The sequence below is a fragment of the Leptonychotes weddellii genome, chromosome 1 (genome assembly GCF_054177405.1).
Source record: "Leptonychotes weddellii isolate Sample4059 chromosome 1, ASM5417740v2, whole genome shotgun sequence".
NCBI lineage: Eukaryota > Metazoa > Chordata > Mammalia > Carnivora > Phocidae > Leptonychotes > Leptonychotes weddellii.
Genome location: NC_138369.1, coordinates 67766806 through 67791491, shown reverse-complemented (window position 1 = coordinate 67791491; position 24686 = coordinate 67766806). Strand labels below are relative to the sequence as shown.

The 24686-nt window shown below is 41.4% G+C and overlaps 1 protein-coding gene across 26 annotated transcripts in view; it reads right to left on the bottom strand.

Annotated features, from left to right (window-relative positions):
* Positions 1-3499: 3499 nt before the first annotated feature.
* THRB (thyroid hormone receptor beta) overlaps positions 3500-24686 on the bottom strand; it is a 378575-nt gene continuing 357388 nt past the window's right edge. For all 26 annotated transcript variants that reach the window (XM_081825696.1, XM_081825679.1, XM_081825710.1 and 23 more), the window contains 3 exons: positions 21056-21202; positions 15403-15661; positions 3500-8423 (listed from right to left, as the gene is read on the bottom strand). In XM_081825696.1, the coding sequence (XP_081681822.1) occupies positions 8182-8423; positions 15403-15661; positions 21056-21202 (648 nt within the window). In that variant the 3' untranslated portion in view covers positions 3500-8181. The remainder of the gene's footprint in view (positions 8424-15402; positions 15662-21055; positions 21203-24686) is intronic.

Genomic DNA, 24686 nt, shown 5'->3' with positions numbered 1-24686 from the left:
TCTCTGTCAAATAAATAAATAAAATCTTTAAAAAAAACCCTTAGAATTCAGAGAAACTGCATATCTGCAACAAATAAGATTGCAGTATCTTTCTAGGACTCAGGGTAAAACTGACAAGTGCTTTTCAAATCTCTGTATCCATTGGGATCTGTGGGCACAAGAATTTTCAAATTCTCTAACTTTAGGGTTTACTCTATATGCATCTGCCTCCCTCATTGCAGTTTGTGCTGTTTGCAAGAAAGTTAAAAGAAAATAAAGGGGATATTATCAGTCTGTCTTAAAAGAAGAATTCATTGCAACTTCATCTGATTTCATTTTTCATAGGCATTGTTTCCACAAATGTTTGTACCAGAGTGAAGTTGTATATGAAAAAAAATTTAAAAATCCATTGGTTTCTATAAAATTTTCAGCTAGGTATTTATGTAGAAGAAAATTTGCCCTTGAAATGAGCCACCTGTAAGAAAAACTGATAAGTATAATGAAAAGAACAGTCTATAATAGTTTTTCGATTACTGCAAGAAAATATAGCCAAGTGGACAATCAATTTATATGACCAGTTTGTATTAAATTAAAAGCCCCTAAATACATAAATTGATGATACAGTGAAATATAGGTTTGGTTCATTGGTTGAGCTTCATGATTTTCTTTGGAACTTGAAAGACTATGTTCTTTCTCCAGATAACCTGAAGATCTTGTTGGCTGGAGGAACCCCTGTGTCAGATCATTGCAGATCCTCTAAGCTCTGTTTATCTTTCCAGGGCCAGGATGAATTGTTTCAGCCCATTTGGTCTGCCACCCTGTCTAGATGGGCTCTGCCCAGCTGTGGGAGTGGACACTGACTTTCCCCACCTGGGGGACTGCTTTTGCTCCTGAAGTGTGCGACCACAGGACCTGCTCTGTGGCCAGGCATGTATGGCGTAGATGGACAGGGGAGTCAGCCCTAGTTTTGAGAATGAGAGATAAGCACTGGTAGATAAATTCTTACTTCCCCACTCTCAGATGAACTACACTGATCTGGCCCTTTAGAAACTAGTCTTGCATGACTGAGTTCTCTGTTGCAGTTGGTGTGACCAGCACAGCAATGCGCCCCTGTATTTACTCTCTTTCCTACCCTGCCTCATGCTCTTTCTCCTCTGCTCTTGTTTCCCATGGGGCTACTTTCCCTAATAGATCTGTAGCACATAAGCTCTGTTTTCTGGGGAACCGGGCTAATACAACTTTCTTCTCCTTTTACTAATGCCATTGTACCAATATAGACTTCATTTATGATTCATCAGTATATGTGTAAATGGATTCTCTCTTTTAAGACATAGAGCATTTTTGTCAGGTAGCCCATGGATCCTCAGAGATACACATTCAAAGGGTATCCATAACACTCAGTATTTCAGTAGTTTTACTACTTTGGCTTTGGTCTGAACAAACAAATTGCATTTAATGTGTCAGATCTTGTGTACATTAACCCAGTGACAATTCCATTTATTTACAAAGCTAACGTGCCCTGAGTAGCTAAATATGAAGCCAGGATGATTTGTCATCTCGCAGTGGGGAAGAAAAGCAACTCTGTTCCCTGTCTTTTCTTCATTCTAGATTATTGGAATTCTCCAGGTTTGTGACATAACACCAGCTCCATAGCCCAAATCAAACTATTAGATATCACATTGATTTTGGGTTAGCTTTTCCTGTGTAAAGGGGTTAAGAACTCTCTCTTTCTGGCAAATAAATAAAGAAATCTTAAGAAAAGTGGGGGGGGTAAGAACTGTACCTAGCTGGAATATATATGTAAAAAAACCTCTCCAAAACAAAAGGAATAAAGTAATTTCTTGAGGAAGGAAAATGTGTTCATTAGGATGAAGTTGAAAGGTACATAATGGGGCACCTGGGGGACACAGTTGGTTAAGCCTCAGGTCATGTTCCCAGGGTCCTGGGATTGAGCCCCACGTCAGGCTCCCCACTGAGTGGGGAACCTGCTTCTCCCTCTCCTTCTGCCCCTCCCCCTGCTCATGCTCTCTTTCTCTCTCAAATAAATAAAATCTTTTAAGAAAGGAAAGGTACATAATGTAGAAAAGAGACAAATATAGAAGTTATATATAGTGATTTGAATAGAGAGCAAGAAGACTCAGGAAATAGTACTCTGAACTGATCTAGCCCAGGGAAATAATAAATGCTTGCTCCATCTTACCTGTACTGGCCTCCTTTGTGAGCCAAGTAGGATATAATCAGACACTTCTTTTGGAAAGTGTTTATTTGGTTCATGTCCTGGTCAAATTGTGCTGAGCTTCCTCTGTGTTAAGGAGACTCCGTTGCCTTACTAAAAACGGATGTACTCTCAGTCTTAGCTATTGGTGTGGACATTTTTGTTGCTTTTGCTTGCTCACTGTTCCTCCCCACTTTTTATAGTAGCAAGACATAGAATTTTCTTTGAGGAATCATCCCTGACCCAACTGTCAGTCCGTAGTTTAGATAGGACTGATTATCTTACCACCCCCACCAGTTCCAGGATTTCAGAGGATTAAGCTAATTAGCATATATGTCCTTCTCAGTATAGTGATTGGCTCAGGAATGGGCATGTGACTGGATTTGGACCAATGAGGATTAAGCCTGGGATTTTTACTGGAACTACTGGGGGAAAGAAGCACTCTTTCGGTTGGTTTGGAGCTCTTTTTTTTTAAAGATTTTTTATTTATTTATTTGAGACAGAATGAGAGAGAGAGAGAGAGAGTGAGCACATGAGAGGGGGGAGGGTCAGAGGAAGAAGCAAGCTCGCTGCTGAGCAGGGAGCCCGATGCGGGACTCGATCCAGGGACTCCAGGATCATGACCTGAGCCGAAGGCAGTCGCTTAACCAACTGAGCCACCCAGGCGCCCCGGTTTGGAGCTTTATGTCTAATTGGAGGTAATGGGGGGCCACCATAAGTTAAAAGGCTATGTAAGCATGAAGTCTACATGAAAGATATTTCTACAGAGGAAAATCTACACAGAGACATGAAAAGGTCTACCTCCTGACCAATACTGATTGAGCACTCAGATCCAGCCATGCCTGAATCCTGAAATTTTCAGATATTACAGTAAATAAATTCCCTTTATGCATAAGCCAGTTTGATTTAGCTTTTTGTTACTCATCACAGAGAGTCCTAATTAACACGTGTTCAGGGTAATGGGGATAGAGTGATAGCCAAGATGAGTATAATTCCATTAATAATATTTTGGAACATTTTGAGAGAAGGCAAATGGTCCTTGAGCTGTGAAAATTTATATCTTACCTCCCTACCCCATCACTGTGGCCCCTTTTGAAAAAGTAGTCCCCCATCAGCCTTTTACTTCTCCCCCTACCTCTGTGCCTTCCTCCTAAGGAAATTTGTTTATTCTAGTAGATGCTTATGAAATAAATGCCCTTATATCCCTGTAACCCTCCCTTTGGAAGTAGCTGAGGTGAGAAGAGCAGGCAATCCTGTACTTCTTTAGAAAATAATAATATTTAAAGAAAGAGACAGGCAAGTATGTCGGTTATAAGCTTTTTCTTTTTTTCTTTTTTAGAATTGAAGCTTATGAGTTTATCTACGCCCACTATATTCATAATTACAATTTAATATCTGCATACAAAAGCTATGTAAAAATTCATTTTTCCCAAATATACAAATTTTCTTTTTGGATAGTTTAAAACATTTTGATCACAGATTTTAACAGAGTTTTAGGCTGAAAAAAATATTACCAACTTAGCAATATCACTTAACACTGTTTGCAAAACACATATCTTCCAATGACTGTAAATCTTTTCCTATTCTGTAGTATTTTTCTGATTCTCAGGGCATGAAGACATTATGGGGGGGGCGAGAAACGTGTTTTTTCTGGGGAAAGCATAGAGAACTAACTTGGCTCTATAATCAAATGAAAAATGCCAAGTTAATTAGGAAGAACCAAAACAAAGAAGTGGTGTAATGTCAGCTCATTCATGCCCTTACATCTTTTATAGCAACAATACCTGTGTAATTAAATAAAGTGTCTTCTTTTGTCTTACATTGTGCTCCATAATTTACATGAGTATTGTCTGCATCCTGAGGAGGACAGATTTATATTTGATTGTCTTGTGCATAAGGTGGGTCAGCTTTAACTGTGCAAAAGAAAGCCACAAACAGCATTTTACCTGCACGATATTGCTCTTGAAGGCGGCATTAATTAATGTGGAAACACACTAGAAATGCATACTTTTTGCATTTGCAAACATTTATACAGCACAGTAAAAATTCTGTGATAAGGCCAAACCTTTTTTCCCCCCTAGTCTGTTTTTTTTTTTTTTTTGTGTCTGTTTTTAATGTATTTTTTTTTTTAAAGATTAAAGTAAAATGTTTCAATTGTAAAAAATACACACCGGGCAAATCCTTACCTGGATAATAAATATCTACATCACAGTACAATAAAATTTCTTCTCTATAAAATTTAAATATGGATTATAGTCTATCACTATCAAAAGAAACACTATGCTAATATTTCCATATTATTAAAATAACAGGAAAAATTACAAGCTTATTTTAGAACCTGATGCCATAGCTGTTGGAAAGGGCAAAGAGATTCAAATGTCTGTAAGCACTCTCCTTTGGGAGAAGAACTGCGGCTTGGTTATTCACTTAAATTCAGTTTGTGAAAAAGGTTTAGCCTTACAAATGCTGGCTACATTTCAAAAACCATAAGACCGATTTCATAATTTATGACTCATGCATCAAAAGGTCAATATGACACAAATAGGTTAGAGTTCCATAGAATAAAAATGGATCACTGACAATGACATGCTTTGAGGGTTCTCAGCAGTTCCGTGGAGGCTGAGTCTGTCGGGGGCTTAGTGTTGTGGAGGCGCCAAGACTTGGGCACCTGTCCACAGAAGAACAATGAGAATGGCGTTGCTGGAGCAGAGCTGAGCCTGGTGGTCCACTCCGATGACCGAAGACCGCACTGCAGATGGAAGAGGTGTCACTTGGGGCACAGGTGAGAGGGAGTATCACTGGGCTGAGGCATCAACACGGCAAGCACGTCATTGAGGACCGAGGCTCATTTGACTAGAAAAAGCTCTGAGGCAGCACGTGGTGTTTTGAGCAGAATCATAAAGAAGAAAAGATCTTACTTTTTTCACTATTTCTGGAAATACTGCACATCTAAATTGAAGAGCAAAGTACACTTGAGGATTACAAACACACACACACACACGCGCACGCGCGCACACACACACCCCCCACACCACTCATCCCCGAACGTGAAGTGATTTATAAATAAGAATCCCAGTTGTACAGGTGTGTTCTCCTGTACTGGGATGTCTCCCCTCTGTGAGGGGTTTCAATCAGGTCCACACTTGATCTGAAAGCCTGGACAATATAAGAAAAAATGTTAAAAAAAAATCCAGGGTAAATCCCTCCTGATTGAGTTTTATGAGATGGAGTCTTGAGATGCACTAAGTACCTCAACCGGTTACAGAAGAAATGAATCATTTTGACCCCAGGGTCACAATCCTTTGAGTCTTTACAGCCTTTTCTTTCAAACTGAAGTACTTTAAGGAGTGTCCTGCTCAGCATAAAGTATTCAGCCTACAACAAGAGTTTTAGATCAGCAGTTTGCCTGTTTAAGGCAGTCATTTAAGGAACCGAGGATCAGACATAAATTTACTTGGGGCTGGCTGGATTACTGTAGATATACTGTAGCATTTGGCCAATGCCCAGTCATGGCTAATCCCCAGAGCATTCAGATTTAGCCTTAGATCAGGCTCTGTACTTATATTTGAATCTGGGTGTGTCTCATATACTCCAGAAACTGTCAAACAAATTGAGGAAACTTTCCCAGGGAAGGCTTGATGCCTAACGGGTCTGTGAACCCTCCAGTACCCCTCCTGCTTGCATTCCTCTCATTCCTTCTGAGAGAAAACTTGCCCCTCACCCGCAGAGCTTCTCAGAGTTACCCTGGAGTGTAGAAGGTAATTCAGCATTATGTTTCAAAGAGTACTTCTTCAAGGAGAGTCAACAGAGAGAGCTCAGTTGCTAACAAAGCAAGGACTTCAGGAGACTGGCTAGAGGCTGCCTTAGAGAAAACAAAACAAAACAGACTGTAGATAAAGCCAAAGCAGGTAATCTGCCCATGAACTTCATGTTTATAATTTTAATCTCTTCCCCTACTTCCTTTCTTTGCTTAGCTAGTTCCGTAGCGATATTGCTTCCTCTTCCTTAGAAGCCAGTATAATCATTTCGTGCATCAAACATATCTTTTTCCTTCCAGATTATTCCCAGTCACACTTAAGTTTTTCAGTGCTGTTCCTCTCCTTTTTCCAAGGCCATCCTGCCTTTCTCTACATAGCTGATGAATAGTATATCAAATTCTTGTTTTGACTCAACACCAAGTATGCTTTCCCTAACTGTTGAGGGCCATAATTTCTGTTTAATAAAGCTAGAAATTTGAATATGAAAGAAACCATCAAAAAGGAACAGATTTCTCCCCCTGAAACTAGTACAATATTAAGGATGGGAAGGATTTTAAGGTTCATGACTTTCTCCCAAGTGAGAAAACCAACAAGGTCACAAATCCACCAGTTGCCAGAGTACAAACTAGAACTCAGGCATCCTGATTTCTAGGCTAGTTAAAAAAGAATTAGTCCACTTGATTTTCATAGTGACTTGCATTCCTTTGTTTTTAGTTAAATCTCAGTGATATGGCTTATTTTCCCCAATATTTCCAGGATAAGGCAGTTCAAGGCAGGTAAAGGAATAGTTCATGTCTACTATGCCGGTGAAGAACAAGATACATTCAATTGCATGGGTACATTCTTTGCCCATTTTCTGAAGTTGAAATGATTAGGGGTCACCATGGGTTTTCTGGGCACAACCTACTGCAGTGTTTGTCATCAGGGAGGCATGTTAGGCAGGGAAGGTGAGGATTCGTGTACATGGTCTGCAGGTATCTTCTGTGAAATATCTGTCAGGGCAACGCTCTAGGAGGGACAGGGAGGGTCAGTGGCCAGACCAAGCTTTGTTCAGTGACAGTCAAGCCTGAGAGTCAGAGGGAAAAGGGGACTAGGAAACAGTTGTTTGTAGAGCAAAGAGCCTGAGGATCTAAGACCAAAGGGAACCATCAGCACATGAAGAGACTCTCAGAACACTGCACTTCGTTCAACTCAGAATGCACCACACTTATCTCTCCTCAGAATTCCTCCAGAACAAGACTCAAATTTCAGCTTGTTATCTCTCCTTGATTAGAAGATTTAATCCATAGGGAAATCTGTTGTCAGCTCAGCAAAGATGCAATCAGGATTAAATAACTTCAGGAGTTTGGGAGATGACAGATCAGATGTCATTGAAAAGTGACAACACTCTGTAAATCGGTTTGATTTTGGTGGAAATTTTCTCTGAGCCTAAACTGTAAAGAAGCCTTCCTACTCTGAGGTAACACCGTGTGGATTTTTGGAAACTGTTGAGTCACTGACATTAGTGAAGCTTTCTAATTTCTTTGGGCTTCCTGAGGAAAATTGTTTCCCTCGTTGGCCTCAGTCAGTCAGATACCTGCACATCTTTGAGTCACACCCTGTATAACTTGAATGAAATCATAGGATTATAAAAATCAGAGTGAAAGGACAGCTGATTTTTCAGGAACAAATATTCCTATACATCCCAAGTTATGTTGCCAGGAGGGAATGAAGAGTGCTGAAAACAGCATGCTCTTGAATAGATAAAAATCAATTCAGACCTTTCCCTAGAAAGCTGAAAGCCACATCTAACCAAAGGTGGTCTGCACCATGCTAATTTGAGCCCTGCAAAAATCAGGACTGGATCAAGATGACCATATTATCTTGGTTTTAAGGCTTCGTTAGTCTTCTTCCACGCCATTTTGCTTGCTTGAGTCTCTGACCAGGGACTGATGGGAGCTGGTGATGGCTTGGTGCTGGTGAATTAATGATTGTCCCCACCCCACCTCCACAACTGTAAAACCTTCAAAGCATTCACATCAAAGGGCTGGAGAACAAAATGCAATAGTTACAAGTACCCGCATTCAAGGGGCAATTTCATCCATGTCTATGCTAAGGACTACCTCCCTTTATCCCCAAACAGTCCCTCCCAACACAAAGAAACAAAGGAACAAACAAAAAAGATCTAGGCAATGGAATGAAATGACACCCAGTAGTGCTGTAGGAATTACGAGAATGAAGTCAGTCAGTCTAATCCTCGAACACTTCCAAGAACAATGGGGGAAAGAGTTCCGTGGGGCATTCCACCTTCATGTGCAGGAAGCGGCTGGCATGGCAGGCTCCAATCATCCGCAGGTCTGTCACCTTCATCAGGAGTTTTGGCCAAAAGTGTGTCACATGATGTTTTCGGTAATTGATATAGTGTTCAAAGGCCAGCAGGAAACTATCTTGGTATTTTTCTATTCTTTCAACGCAGGCAAGCCCTGGGCGGTCTGAGGGGAAGAACGAAGATGAATGTTAATTTAAAAGTGGAAAGGAGAAGCCCTGCTTTGTCCAATTCAAGCCCTTGAGTGTGAACTGGGAAGATCTGGGGACCTGTCAACTCCTAGGATTTGAGCATGGATGCAACATGAACTCTGGGGCATCAGGGACCATGGTCTCAGGAAGTGTCACAATTTACATAAAGGGAGTCAGTGCTTTGTTCAGATAAATGTATCTAGGTTAGACAAATCACCTCCTTGGGTGGGAATGGCGATGCCTCCCTCTTAGGGTACAGAAAGAGAAGTCTCACCTCGAGAGTTGAAATACTGTGCATAATAAGGGGTAGATTTTGAATTTCCCCTGGCTGCCTGGCAGAGAGGGGAAGACAAGCATGGACATGCAAAGAAGGGGAGATGTGAGAAGAGACTGGAAATGTTGCAGGAAGCCTGAATGCCAAAGGAGGAGTGTCAGACAATGAGAAATTCTCACGAAGACATAGAAGCACAATATCCAATTTTAGTTGTTTACCAGGCTGTAATGAACTACTCCTTCCCATCCCTTATACATGTGGTAAAACTGCTACCTGTAGAGCCTTTTGTTGGTGGTGTTTTGGGGAATTAAAATGAAAAGAAAAGATGTGAGCCATGCTATATCACCCGGTGCAGAGAAGGGAATATTCACGGTGGGAAGCTGGAGCTAGAGGAGACCATGACTGTGTAATGACCAAGAAATCTTCCCAAGTCTTGGGAGGACTGCTGGCCATCCCAAAATATGTGGGAGGGGACTTAAGGCAGTTTCACAAAAATGATAAAGGGATGTCATGAGAAGGGTAAATGACTGGGGAACATCCAGGCTGCAAACACTTGGGATACAAAAGTGGGTACAGAGGGAATGTACCTCAACATAATAAAGGCCTATATGACAAGCCCATAGCTAACATCATATTCAGTGGTGAAAAGCTGAGAGCTTTTCCTCTAAGATCAGGAACAAGATAGGGATTCCCATTCTTAACACGTTATTCTACATGGTACTAGAAGTTCTAGTAAGAGAAATTAGGCAAGAAAAAGAGATAAAAGGCATCCAAATTGGAAAGGACAGTAAAACTGTCACTCTTTGCAGATGACATGATATTATATATAGAAAATCAAGGGCACCTGGGTGGCTCAGTTGGTTAAGCGACTGCCTTCGGCTCAGATCATGATCCTGGAGTCCCGGGATCGAGTCCCGCATCGGGCTCCCTGCTCGGCAGGGAGTCTGCTTCTCCCTCTGACCCTCCCCCCCTCATGCTCTCTCTCTCTATCTCGTTCTCTCTCAAATAAATAAATAAAATCTTTAAAAAAAAAAAGAAAATCAAGACTTCATCAAAAAACTGTTGGAATTAATAAATGAATTCAGTAAAGTTGCAGGATACAAAATTAATACACAAAAATCTGTCTTGTTTCTATATACTAATAGTGAATTATCAGCAAGAGAAATGAAGAACACAATCCCATTTACAATAGCATCAAAAAGAATAAAATACCTAGGAATAAATTTAACCAAGGAAGTAAACAACCTATACACTGAAAACTATAAGACATTGATAGAAGAAATTGAAGGAGACACAAATAATTGTAAAGATATTCTGTACTCATGGATTGGAAGAATTAATATTGTTAAAATATCCATCCTACCGAAAGCAGTCTACAGATTCGATGCAATCCCTATCAAAATTTCAATGGCATTTTCACAGAAATAGGATGGACAATCCTAAAATTTGTATGGAAACACAAAGACCCTGAATAAGCAAAGCAATCTTGAGAAAGAAGAGCAAAGCTGAGGGCATCATGCTCTCTGATTTCAAACTGTATCACAAAGCTGTAGTAATCAAAACGGTATGGTATCGGTATAAAAATGGACGCAAAGGTCAACGGAACAGAATAGATAGCCCAGAAATACACTCATGCATATATGGTCAGTTAATTTATGACAAAGGAACCAAGAATAAACAATGAGGAAAGGACAGTCTCTTCAGTAAATGATGATGGGAAGACTGGACAGCCACATGCAAAAGAGTGAAACTAGACCCCTGTCTTACACCATACACAAAAATTAACTCAAAACAGATTAAAGACTTGAATGTAAGACCTAAAACCATAAAACTCCTGGAAGAAAACAGGTAGTAAGCTCCTTCACATTAGTCTTGGTGATGATTTTTGTGGATCTGATTCCAAAAGCAAAGGCAACAAAAGCAAAAATAAAGTGGGACTACATCAAACGAAAAAGCTTCTATACAGCAAAGGAAACCATCAAAAAATGAAAAGGAAACCTATGGAATGGGAGAAAATATTTGCAAATCATATATATGATAAGGGATTAATATCCAAAATATAAAAAGAACTCCTACAACTCAATAGTAAGAAAACCCACAATTGATTAAAAACTGAGCAGAGGATCTGAAGAGACAGTTTTCCAAAGAAGACATACGGATGGCCAGCAGGCACATGTAAAGATGTTCAACATCACCAATCATCAGGGAAATGCAAATCAAAACCACTATGAGATATCACTTCACACCTGTTAGAATGGCTGTTTATCAAAAAGACAAGAGATAGTAAGTGTTGGTAAGGATGTGGAGAAAAGGGAACCCTTGTGCACTATTGCTGGGAATCCAAATTGGTGCAGCCACAATGGAAAACACTATGGAGGTTCCTCAAAAAATTAAAAATAGAATTACCATGTGATCCAGTAATTCCACTACTGAGTATTTATCCAAGGAAAACAAAACACTAACTTGAAAAGATATATGGACCCCATGTTCATTGTAGCATTATATAAATAGCCCAGATATGGAAACAACCTAACTGGCCATCCATGGACAAATAGATAAAGAAGATGTGGTATACAAATACAATGGAATACTAGTCAGCTATAAAAAATGAATGAAGTCTTGCCATTTACAACAACATTGATGGACCTTGAGAACATTATACTAAGGAAAATAAGTCAGAGAAAGACAAATACTGTATCATCTCACTTATATGTGAAATCTAAAAACAAAGAAATAAACAAACAAAACCAAGCTCGTAGAAACAGAGAACAGATTGGTGGTTGCCAGAGGCTATAGGCTGGGGTGGGCTTAATGAATGAAGCGGGGGCGTCTCAAGGTACAAACAAACTTCTAGTCATAACATAAATAAGTCTTGGAAATGTGATGTATGGTATGGTGACTATAGTTAATGATACTCTATTGCATATTTGAAAGTTACTAAGAGTAGATCTGGAAAGTCTTCATCACAGGAAAAAAAATTTTGTAACTATATATGGGGACAGATGTTATCTAGACTTATTGTTGTGATCATTTTGCAATATATACGAATATCCTATCATTATGTTGTACATCTGAAACTAATACAACGTTGTATGTCAATTATACCTCAATAAAAAAATAAAAAAATAATAATTTATAAACCTGGCTGGATTCCTCATATAGCTCCAGGGAGCCCAACCACCTCCCCCACCCACCAACTACTCCTCCATTTATTTGCTCTTTGTGGCTCTGATCAAGTAAGTTCACACTTTAAGTGTCCAGTTATTGAAGGATCTGTATTAGTAAAAATCAAAACAGGGGTCTGCTTAATCTATAAGGAAGGCTCAGCACTAATGTCTCAATTCCCTCTTCTGAGTTTAAACAAAATATATGGGCTTTTGGCATCCCCTATTTGGCTTGAATTGTCATTTGTGCATTTTTATGTTGTGTTTTCCTTTGTATTTGATGATGCTGCTCTGTGGATCTCCTCAATTCCTCTCCCTCCCCCCTCCTTCTCTTCTCCTTTCTTTGAGTGTGCCAGAAAAATTCTCCACAGGATCCTTTTCCTTTTAATCCAAATAGAAAATCAACATAATACTGCTCTGGATGTATTCCTTCAAAGGGGAAAAAAAAATAACCTGGGTTTTGTGGTCTCAAAATTCTGTCCTTTGATGAGAGATAAAGATAAGGTGGTCATATAAATGACACAGAGAAAATGAAAGGACATTTTGATCATGTTCAAGTGGTATTAAGCATGTTTATGAAGAAGTATTTTAAAGGTCAAAGACAGTTTTTAACTCCTTAAGACAGAATTTCTCAAATATAACTCCTTCGGATCATTTCCATTTTAGCTCTCCGTTCATCACTGCAGGACCAAAGAACTTAGTGGTAGCAGCTCCTGGAAAAGGCTTTGAAGAAGAGGCCTAAGATACTGTGTAACTAATGCCACACAGAACAATGGGCTTAGAGGACAACCCTGAGAAGGGCTGGAGCCAAGGGGCACTGATATGGAGCTATCATGTGCCAGTGTAAAGTGTCTTGTAATATTTTTCTGGTCCTGGCAGTATTAATGAAAAATGCCCAGGTCGTTAGGGTGGAGAAGATTTTTAAAAGGTTTTAAGTATGTCACGTGGCTGTCAGGTGGTGACAGCGTCATCAGAATCAGGATGCGAAGAATCGTCCAGTTAAGTGCTTGATAGAGTTTGGTATCATATTCACAACTTTTGCCTTCTCCACATACTCCTTTTATATACCTTACTGAGATTATTTGCTGAACAGTCTGTTAAAATTAACCCACTACAGAGGAAACATTTTTATTATTCAGTAAATAAAAATCCATTTGCCATACATAGAAGGTAACCACCAAAATGGGTGTGTGACAAAAACCTTTATTAAACTTTAGCTGAAGATTCTTGCCAAAGACTGCACCAAGACCCACTCTGTCTGTTAAAAAGGGAGGTCAGTGAGTTTAGAGAGGCGTTCAGGACAGACTGGCACCAAAATGAATCTCTCTCCTTGCCTTATTTAGAAGGAGATATAAGCAGAAAGAAAACTCTAAGAGAAAAAGCTTTCTCACTATATGGTTCAACGTTATTTAAAATTGTCTTTGTACCGCTACAATTTCAGCTAAAAATTACCTTAAATCCCCCCTCCAGGAATATAATTCCCACTTAGTTCAATTTCTTTATTTTAAAAGACACTGAAACCCAGAGAAGATAAGGGGTTGATTCAAGGTCCCGTAGTGAGTCCTTAGATAAGTTACCTATTTTATTTCTTTAAGAATAATTCTCCTGAGGGACTGAGGACCCCAGTTTCTCACTGGCTGTTGACTAGAGACCACCCTCAGCTCCAGGAGGCCACATGCAGGTCTCTGTCATGTGAGTTTTCCCAACATGGCTGCTTACTTCAGCCAGCCTGCAAGGAGAGTCTCTGGAGCAAGTCTGTTAGCAAGAGGGAATCTTATATAACATAATGTAACCTCATCACATGGGGGTGACATTGAATTCATCATATTCTGTTGAAGCAAGTCATAGGTTCTGCACACACTCAGTGGGAGGGAGTTGTATAGGGGGTAAACATCAGAAGGTGGGCAACATGGGGGGCGCCCTACAGCTTGTCCGCCACAGCATACAACAGGGTTCCTTATGCTATTCTACCTACTTATGTTTAGGTTTGAGATTTTTCATAATAAAAAGAATTTTTAGAAAAAAATCTTCCATACCTAAATGTTCTGTAGCAAATACATTTCAAGATGAGCTTAAAAAAAAAAAAAAGGAATTCTACTGAGCGAACCAGAGTGCATGAACTTTATAAAGGATTCTCATTGTACTTGTGACTGATAATTTACCCATCTATTTAGTCATTTAGCCAATAAACTTTTTTCCAAATTCTACTAAACACTGGCCTAAGCAGTAGCTGTACAATTAGACATACTTCTGTCCTCAAAAACGAAACAGTCTAGAGGGAGAGGTGGCTAAGTTAAGCTGACAGCTATAGTGCAGAGGGACGAGCGCTGAGGCACAGCGAAACGGACTGTGCTCTGAAAAGGCACAGGAGGCCTCTGAAACTACTTTCTATTTATTTTTTATTTAAAGATTTATTTATTTATTTGAGAGAGAGAGTGTGCAAGTGGGGGGAGAGGGAGAAGGAGACAAGCAGACTTACTGCTGAGCAGGGAGCCCCACGTGGGGCTTGATCCCAGGGCCCTGAGATTATGACCCGAGCCGAAACCAAGAGTAGGATGCCCAACCGCCTGGGCCACCCAGGCGCCCCACTACCTTCTATTTAAAGACTAGCTTTCCTTAAAGGGTTTGACGTATTTTGCATTTCTTATTTATTATGACATGCCCTCTGAAAAGTGTCCGTATTATCCACTCTTCACTGAAGGAGTCGGGAGCCCTGATAATGAGCTTGGGGTAAGTTAAAGATGGCTGCACACTCTTTGCCATTCCTCCCATCTAGAGGTGGGCTCTTGACTCTGGGCTGGTGCTGGGCCTTGTTTGGACCAATAGTATGTGGCAGAAGTGATGCTATATGACTCAAACCTGGGCCTTAAGACATTGGCAATTTCTGCTTTTGTGTGCTTGGAACTCTCCTTCTTGGAATCCACCAGCCATGTAAGAGTCCAACTAGCCTGCCAGAGGACAGGCTGCACGGAGAGGGGCCTGAAGCTATGTTTGAGGTCTCAGCCCCAACCCCCACCATCTTGGGATGCTTTAAGCCACTAAATTTTGGGGTGGTGTGCTATTTAGCAATAAATAGCTGAAAATTAAGTTGTAGTTAAGCCATAAACAAATTTTAGCTTTCACTCATGATTTCCTCAACCAGAACTTAACACAGAGTGGTGTGGTCACTCATACCCATATCCTGTGTACATAAAACCAGAAGGGGGTGGGGTTGGTCAATGACTATGTTAGGCTGGGTAGTGTCCATTGAAGGTGGACCATTTCATAGAGTCTTTAAAATGGCTCCTTTGGATCCTTCCTACTACACTGGGAGACTGTAGCAAGCATCAGATACCAGACACCCACCTTCAGTTCCCAGTTCATTGGCAAACCCCCAATTGCTTGCTGAAAGCGAGTGAACTATGATTCTGAAGCTAAAGGGGAGGTGGGGGATGAGGAACCCATCAAGTGACTTGAATTAGCACGAGACACACAAAAGCTCTTTTGTCACCCAGTAATGAGTCTGGGAGCACTTACCTGAAGACATTAGCAGGACAGCCTGAAGGAGAGCTACTTCAGTGTCATCCAAGTTGAAAGAAGACAGTGACATGCCCAGGTCAAAAATGGCGTCTGACACCACCCCAAGACCCCCATTCTTCAGCTGTCCCCGTGTCACTGCCATTTCCCCATTCAAGGTTAAAGTCTCACTTTCTGGGTCATAGCGCACTGCAGCGCGAAGGGACATGATCTCCATGCAGCAGCCTTTGAGGAGGATTATCTGGTCTTCACATGGCAGCTGAAAAAAACCAGCTCACATCAGCAAGAACAAGAGCACAGATATCAGTGAGGAATAACATGCAGTATCTTAATAGCAACAGGGACCACATCCTGCGATCAACATGGTCCCACACTCTTTGAGCCTATGGCTTTTCCCTTCCGACTTGGCTGCAGACTTTCAACAACCATTTTTCATAGTCCAAGTTGGTCACCAATTTTAATGTCAGTACTTTGCCTTTCTTTTATGATGGGTATAAATCTCCAACTGGGATTGCAGTCCTGTGTGAGATTGCACTAATAATCCCTTACTCTGGGGGTTTGTATCGTAACACCAACTAATCACTGCTTGAGAACACGGTTTATGTTAAGCTTACCTACATTTCTCATAGTTCTACTAGTCAACAGTTGGCAACTCTGCTTCTATTTGTTTTTTGAAGCAAGTTTGCTCCTTGGGTCTCTCAAAAGGCACAGAAGGAGAAGGTTGCTTATAGAGGCATGTTGTCCCGAGGCCCAGAGATGTAAAAGCTTTGCCTAAGGTCACCCAGTGAGTTAGAGGCAGAGGTGAGACTAGAATTCAGACCTCCTGGCTCTTAGGGTTATGTTCTCAGTACCTCAGGCACCAGAATTACTCCACACACTGGATTTCTCTGCCAGTACTGTAATCTTGTTTTAAATATATTTGGTTGCCTTGTTAATTAGGATTTGTGATAATGTGATAACATTTATAATAAACTTTAAAAAAAAAGCAACTTTGTTAGCAAAATAACAAAAAATCAGAGTTTTACTTTCTGGTGGGAGAGAATGTTTAATTAAAAGCCATTATCAAAATAGTTGGAAAGGTCATTAGTTAATGGATATTTTTTAGCATTGGGCAACGTGCTAAGATTTATGTATGTCATCTGACTTAATCTTCACAGCAATACAGTGAAGTAAATATTCTAATTCCAATTTCATTTACAGAAGTGGAAATCCAGGCACTGAGAGGTTGAGTAACATGCTAAGGGGTCACATGAGGGTTTTGTGAGTGAGGCTAGGATTTGAAGCTACATCTTTCAGAATCCAATGCAAAGAGAAGAGAACACACTCTTTTTAAGTACTTAGGATATGACTAAGTTTCCATAAACAACGAATACATAAATTACACATAATTGTTATCTTGTCATGAAATCAGGTACAAATTCTTTTGGGGCAGTACTCTTGGCAACACTCGACTAGTTCAATTTTGGTTGTTATGTAAAACTGAAGGTAATATTCCTGAATTACATTTAAAATGCTGGGTATTACATATTTTTCGCTAACTCAACCTAGCCACCTTACCATTTAATTTCAAATTACTTAGCTTTTTCTACAGAATAAAAGTCATTTCATATTTGGTTCTGGAATATATACATAGGAATTTTCTCCTTCCACTCATTAAAGAAAAAAAATCCCTGTGATTTGCTTTTATTTAGGTTCTAATTTGTATTCCTTGACTATATCCTGGGATTTCTGGCCCAAGATCATCATAGGAAATAGGAAACCCTGAGCTTGGATAGATCTTCCACCAGTAAGATGGAGAATTGGCCCAAGTAGGTGGAGGCTGGCTTTAACGCCTACGGGGAATGGGGAAATATTTGGCCTCATCAGGGTCACCTGAGGGCTTGTTAAACACATTGCTGGTCCCACCCTCTGAGTTTCTGCATTCTCCAGGTTCCCAGGGGATGCTCCTGCCTTTGTTTCAGGGACTCCACTCTTGAGAGCCACTGGCATAGAATAGCAAAGAGAAATTACTGATCAGATCAAACCATTTATTTATTTTTGAATCTGTCACAAAGAATGCAAACTTGGGCAGGCTCTGGCTTGTAGCCAAGTCTGATTGTAGTTGAAGTAGAGGATTTCTTTTTAAAACTTATTGTTGATTGGTTCAGATAGAAATAAAAGCTGAGTAAGTATTTGTCAAGGATCACCAACAGTTTAACAACTGGACCAGATGAGATTTGTTTCAACATGTGGGTAAATGATCTTGGTCACGTGCCACAATACTTTCACTGTGAGACCATTGCAAGAAGGGCCTGATAGGCCGAGGTGCAGGGACACTCCCACAGGCTCTTCTGTCTCCTCAGGAGAATATCATTCAGGTCGATTGGCAAAGAGTGCCCTGCACTCCCGAAGTGATTCTTAATGTGTGTTTTTTGGCAGTTCTGTCAGCAGCGATTTTAGATCCTTCAAAGCCCTGGGTTTTCCACCAGCCTTGCTGGGGGGTTGGCATGGGTCTTAGCAGAAAATTACTGTGAGTACAATTTGAACAACACATGCTCCCAAATGCCTCTGGCAGGAAAGCTCTGGCTCTCGAGACCACCTGGGATCTCCGGCCCACTCCAGAGGCAGCTCAGGTGCCTACACAGTTCGTTTCCCTCCTTGGGGTTCTAATGAGAGTGAGAAAGACTAAAGGTCCTCAGGGGGCCACAAACACTGGAAACATATGCATCTCTGCTGTAAAAGTAGCCCCCCCCCTTTTTTTGTAATTTGGAGACTACACAAATCAGGGTTGAAAGAGAGAGAGAATCGTGACTTTGAGGCAGGATTAAACTTCTGAGGGAAACGCGAAGAGAGGAGCTGGCCATAGCCCATGCTCGAAAGTTCCATGTTGACCCTTCATCCTTGCCATGGCCATAAGTGCATGGTGTGTTCATTACTGGTGGTGGAGATAGCTTCTTTTCTTTCTTCTTTAACTGAAATATCTCTCTGTGGTTGGTTTACATGAGCTTTACGTTTTCTAAGAAACATTTTTGATGGGTATTCAAAGGGGGAAGACATGACTGATAGGCTAGCTCGAGTTGTAGGGGTAGTGTCCTCAATAGAGTTTCTCTTCAGACACCAGGGATGGGGACAAGGGACACAGCTCAGAGACAGAGAGAGAGGACCAAGAAAGGTCCAGGAAGAAAAACTCAACCCAGTGAACGAAAGAGAAAGATGACACCCAGAGTCAGAGGAAACCAGCACCCTTGGCACAGCTGTGAGAGTGTGCACCCTTCTTGAGAGCAATTTGGCAACACATCTCAGAAGCCTTAAAAGGTGTACATACCTTGGTCCTTAAATTCTACTTTTATGATTTGCCCTTAAGAAATAGTGTTGTGAGCAGGGCATAGGCACCAGGATGCTCACTGTACGGTTTATATTAGTGAAAAATGGGAAATGAACTGAAGGTCTAGTCAAAGCAGTTAACCTAAATTATGTAGATTTATTCTTTAGAATATTATGTGGTCACTAAAACTTATTTGTGAAAGAACCTTTAAATGATGTGTGTTCCACTGTTGAGGGTAAAAAGTCTGGTACAACAGGGTGCTGGTAATGTTTCTTTACCTCAGTGTTTATTACATGGGTGTGTGGAGTATGTGAAAATTCATTGAGCTGCACCTTTATGATATGTGCCTTTTACTCTTTAATAAAAAGTTTAAAAAGTAGTTTCATAAGCAGGATGTACATTATGGTATAAATTATATTAACATGTTTCATATTTCATGTAAGTGTATGTACATGTATATATACATATGTGTATACACACACATAATTGAAAAAGACTAAAATAGGCTCCAAAATGTCAGTAACTTATCTTTAGGTGGTGTTACCATGAATCAATATCTCGAATATGTTATTTTAAAAAATTTTTTTAAAGATTTTGTTTATTTGAGAGAGAGACTGTGAGCGAGCATGAGCTGGGGGAGGGGCAGAGGGAGAGGGAGAAGCAGGCTCCTTGCTGAGCAGGGAGCCCGATGTGGGGCTCTGATTCCAGGACCCTGGGATCATGAACTGAGCTGAAGGCAGACCCAACCAACTGAGCCACCCTTGAATATATTATTTTAAATAACTTTCCAAACTTTAATAAATGATAGTTAAAAAAGATGGTCAGAGACATGGGAAGCTCCACACCAAATACAGATATGTCAAAATTCCTTCTCCAGGACTCACCAGCTCCTCTGGGGGTGGGGTACGAGTAGCTCGTACGAGTGGGGTACTGCAGGGCTGCCAGCCAGCACATCAGGTACCCTGGCCCCCACCACAGTGAAGCGGGGGACAAGAGCGAGGCACACTCTCTCAGCTGGGTCTGGGGGTCAGACACCTGCATCCTGAAGCCCACTGCTCTGTCCTTCTGGATATGGCTTTTGTGGAGGCTCAAAACAGACAATGAGAAGTGTCCCCAACAGTGTCTGGGGTCTCTCAGAATCCAACTGGGCTCCCATTATTGCAAACCCAAAGACACAAATGAGCTGGAAGCCAAGGTCCGATGGAATCATTCCAGGTGAGGAGAGGGCTTCTTTCTAGGTGAGGCTAGATTCGCTTCTCACTCGGGTAGCTGACATAGGAGGCTCACAGCAGCCCGTGGACCTGTGTATGTGATATCTTTCCGAGTTCCCTTGGAGGTGGGGGGAGCAGTAGATTGGCACCTGATGGCTTTTCAAAGGGCAAAATTCTCCACTTGATTCAAAAAAGGAAGGTTAGAGGCAGGATGGTAATGTAATAGATAAAACAGAAGCCTTAACAGCTGGAATTTATGGGTAAACTTAGGCCCTAGGCACTATCCAAGCACTTGACATATATGATCCCATTTAAACCTTACAATAGCTCTAAGAGGTAAATACTATTATGATTTCCATTTTAAAGATGAAATAACCAAGATTTGAAGACACCAAATAACTTATGTAGGATTCCTGCCCATCCGGCTGACTGCAGAGCCCATGCTTCCAGGCACCACATAGTAGGACTGCTAAGTTAGGAAAGAGGGATAAGGTGTCCCAAAGGGAAAGCCTATGAGCTCAGGTGGGTGAGCTCTTCAGGGTGCCATGAAGACGGGGCAAGAAAGTGTGACCTTGTAGGAAAAGAGAGGAGAGTTACAGAGTTAAGATCCTTGCTCTGTGAGGGGGATCCTTATTTTTGAGGAGGAAACAACCACACAACTGTTTTGCTAGGATATGTAATGGAAAGCATATTGACTTAGACTCAAGCCATGGCCCGGTGTTTGGATAAATTAACTTAATCTCTTCGATCTTAGTTTTCCCCATCTATAAAATGGCCTTAATTAAAGCTATCCTGCAAATCTATTATAAGGATTGGATTTAATGTGGGCAGAGTTGAGCATGGTAACTGGGACACCGGAAGTGCCAAATGAACAGAAGTTATTGCTGTCATATTTCCCTACGCCTGGAGCCAGTGGATAGATAGGATCTTCAGCCTCACGTGGACGAGCTAATGAATGACTGAATAGAGAAGGTAGGGGAATAAGAGTGAAACAGTGCGTTTTCATTTTGTACTGACATTGCTTTCATATGACGAAATCCCTACTAATTAATATTAAATTATAAATAATACTCCGTATTCCTGGAAATTGATGGAACTATAATGAAAAATAACGCAGAAGGAAAAACAGTGTCCTCACCTCACAAAACATAGGCAACTTTTTGGCAAAATCCACCACTCTGGTAATTGCTGGTGTGATGATTTTTGTAAAATGGCTAAAGGCTTCCAAGTCAACCTTTCCACCTTCTGGGGCATTTACTATTGGTGCTTGTCCAATATCTTCTGGCTAAGGAGGAGAAACAAGAAAGATTTAAATGCAGAACCTAAAGGGATCTTTATTTATCATCGTTCTCATGTGGCAGAAAATCTCTTCTGAATTGACACGCTATACAATTTCCGGTTTTCACTTGGCTCATTAACAAACTATGCAGTTTTCACGTAGTTTAGTTTTCTGAGCAAAGATACGTGTCTTGGCCATTGCTTTAATAGCCCCTGGTGATAGTGTTCCACAGAATTGTTGCTGCAGAATTAAAGAAAGGGAAAGCAAGTGAGAGAAAGAGGGAGGCAGAGAGAAACAACAGGAATTTGGGTCCTGCTTCCGAATGCACAAAGGATGCCAGGTGACATATGTGCTAGGGGCTCTGGGGTGGCATTTTCAGGGCCCTGCACTTTCTGGCATGTGTGGCCCGTGATGGAGGAGTGTGATGGGGACGCTCTGGTGGGGAGGGAGCAGAGGCAAGCTGAAGACAAAGCACCAGCTGACAACCCCCTAACCACCCCCCACCTCCCGGACTCCTGGGTGGGATATGTGTGACATTCCTCCAGAAAACTCCCGACCGTCTTTTTTTTTAAGTTTTTATTTATTTATTTTATTATGTTCAATTAGCTGACATACAATACATCATCAGTTTTTGATGTAGTGTCCGACTGTCTTAATGTTAATGCTTTGCTAGAGAGAAGAACAACCTTAGCTTGACAATAGCAAGGCCTCCAGTATTCTGAGAGTTTTCAGCATATAAAAGTCCTTTTGGACATCTCCCTTTTTCCTTACCTCTCCCAACTCCCAAGTATATAATCAGCCATTCCTCACGACCCTAGTGCAGCAGTTCTTTCTGCCCTTGGGTCCTGTCCCTGTGCTTTAATAAATCACCTTTTTGCACCAAAGACTTCAGCTCTGGACCTCACCAACAGGACCTGAAGAGGTCTACTACATCATTGGCAAGTAGCACCCTATGGATTCATTATTGCTTTTGACCCAGCTTCTGGGGCTCAAAGTTCCTGTCTGCCCTATAGATTCTAGTTGGAGGAGGTCTCGGAGGGCTGAAGGGGAAGACCTCTAGGTTGCCTGTAGGAACTGAGTTGTGTAAACTTGGCAAGCTTTCGGGCAGACAGTATTAATTACTAGTATTCAGTGTCCCCGGGGGCACTTCTCTGCCCTTGACTTGCCCAAGAACAAAAGCCATAGCCTTGCTACTCAAAGGGTGGTGTAGCAGCTTGGGTGTCATCTGGGGACTTGTTAGAAAGGCAGAATCTCAGCCCCTCCCCAGATCTAATGGTGCAGAACCAGCATTTGACCAAGTCCCCCAGGTGCTTGTGCTCACGTTAGCCTCCCCGATGTCCATTGGTACTCTCCAGCTCCTTAGCTGAGGGCTCCAAGACCATCATGGTCTCTCACGTATCTCCTATCGTCACCTGTGTTACCTGCCAGGAACAATCCTCTCTGTTGCCCTTTCTTATTGTTGTGATAATTATAACTACTATTTATCTGTGGCCTGCAGGTGAGCCAGCCCCTTTGAGGAAGCACATTATCTCAAGTAGTTCTCACACAATCCTGATTGGCAGATGAGCAAACAAAGGGCTCAAGGAGGTTAAGAACAATACCCTGAGGCCAGGACTTGGATATTGGTCACCCAGCCTCTACACAGCAATCTGCCAGGAACCCCACATCTACCCCCTACTTCAAGGCTTTTACAACCTATACACTTTTTTTTTTTTTAAAGATTTATTTGAGAGAGTGAGCACTCATGTGCAGCCCCGACATGGGGCTCAATCCCACGACCCTGGGATCGTGACCTGAGCCAAAATGAAGAGTCAGATGTTTAACCGACTGAGCTACCCAGGTGCCCCACAACCTGTACACTTTTGACACCAGGGGGCAGAATTCTACTCCTATTATTTCGCTTACCGGCCTCTCCCACTGCCTTGCTGGAAGTTGTGAAGGTGATCAAAGGGATCAGAGACTCAGGCCTGTCCCATGGCCTAGAGCACAGTGAACCGACCAGAACTGCACACCCAGGGTTGGGAGATGCAGGACGGTAGGCAGAGATGGGCTGGAGGATCTGGCACCGAGAACTAGTCAAGCAAAGCTGAATCCCCCACTTGCAGAGTCGTGAGGGCGCTGCTTTTGACAAGACTGTGGCCTCCCTACAGCCATGGTTCTCAAACTTGCATCAGAATCACCTGATGGGTGCCCATGTCTAGAGCTTCTGATGCAGTAGGTCAGGCACAGAGCCTGGGAATCTGCATTTCCCAGGGCATGCTGATGCTGCTGGTCTGGGATGACACTTTGAGAACCACTGGCCTGGCAGTAACCACATCCAACTCAGAGTAATCCAGTTACCATTTTCTTCCCACACCTCCCCAATTATTGCTCACGTCTAATTTTTAGCACAAAGAAAAGCACAGGATGATTCTTTTACTGACTTGTTACTAGGGCACTGGGGTCAATGGAGCAGCCCAGGCCCTCTCCAAAGGCGTGGTAGGAGCTGTGGTTACAGCCTAGGGGAGGATTTTAATATATATTACATAACAAACTGGCAGCATTGACCTTTTTTGGGTTATCCAGTAGGTTCTTCTGTTTTTTATTTTATTTTATTTCATTGTTTGCTTTGTGGGCAGCAAGTGAATGGGAAAGGAACCTAGTCTGTCATGTTACCATAGTCAGTGACGATGTTTTGGGGCAACTGTTGGCATGGGAAGCCCGTGGGAGGCTACTGCTCTGCTGGCTTTCTGGATGCAGACAGAATTGACGGAATAATCACACATACAATTTCCTTCTCTCTTTTCTCTCTCGCTGACTGTCTTTCTCACACAGCCTGAGTGGAGGGAAAAGGCACATCAGGGCCTCCTTTGGGCACTGCTGCTCCTGGCATTCTTCACCTCCTTGCTGGTCTTTACAATTCCTCCCACCCCAGAAATGAGGCTCATCTCACCTGCCTTGCTTATTTTACAACTCTGTTATGAAAATCGACTGATAAAAGGAACATGGTCATACAATAAAAAAGAAAAGAAGTTTTACACACACACACACACACACACACATAGGGTGAGCTTTTTTAGAAATAAAAAAATAACAATATTTTAATGTTTTTATAGTTTGACCAAATGTCTTGTCATTGAACACTGATAGATCTAAACTGATTGTATTGAATGGTAATCAGTGTCCTTTGAATTGTCGCTAAGTTAATACCGATTTTAAAAATTTCCATTTAATCTGTGGGCTCATGGAGCATTTGAATCGCACATCTAAGGGTTTGAAAAAAGGAGGGGAATTATACAAGGAAATATGGTAATTTTAATTAAAATTAAACTTCCAAATGTAACCACCTCACAAGATTTTCTGTTGAAAAATAAGTATCAGGGTAGAAAAAAAAATGTACTTTTAAGGTTTTGGGTATTTAATGGAAAATACAATTGCTAGAAGTAAAATCATATACAAAGTAAAAGCTTTTTATTATTATCAAGCTTTATTCCCATAATGGATCTTGGAT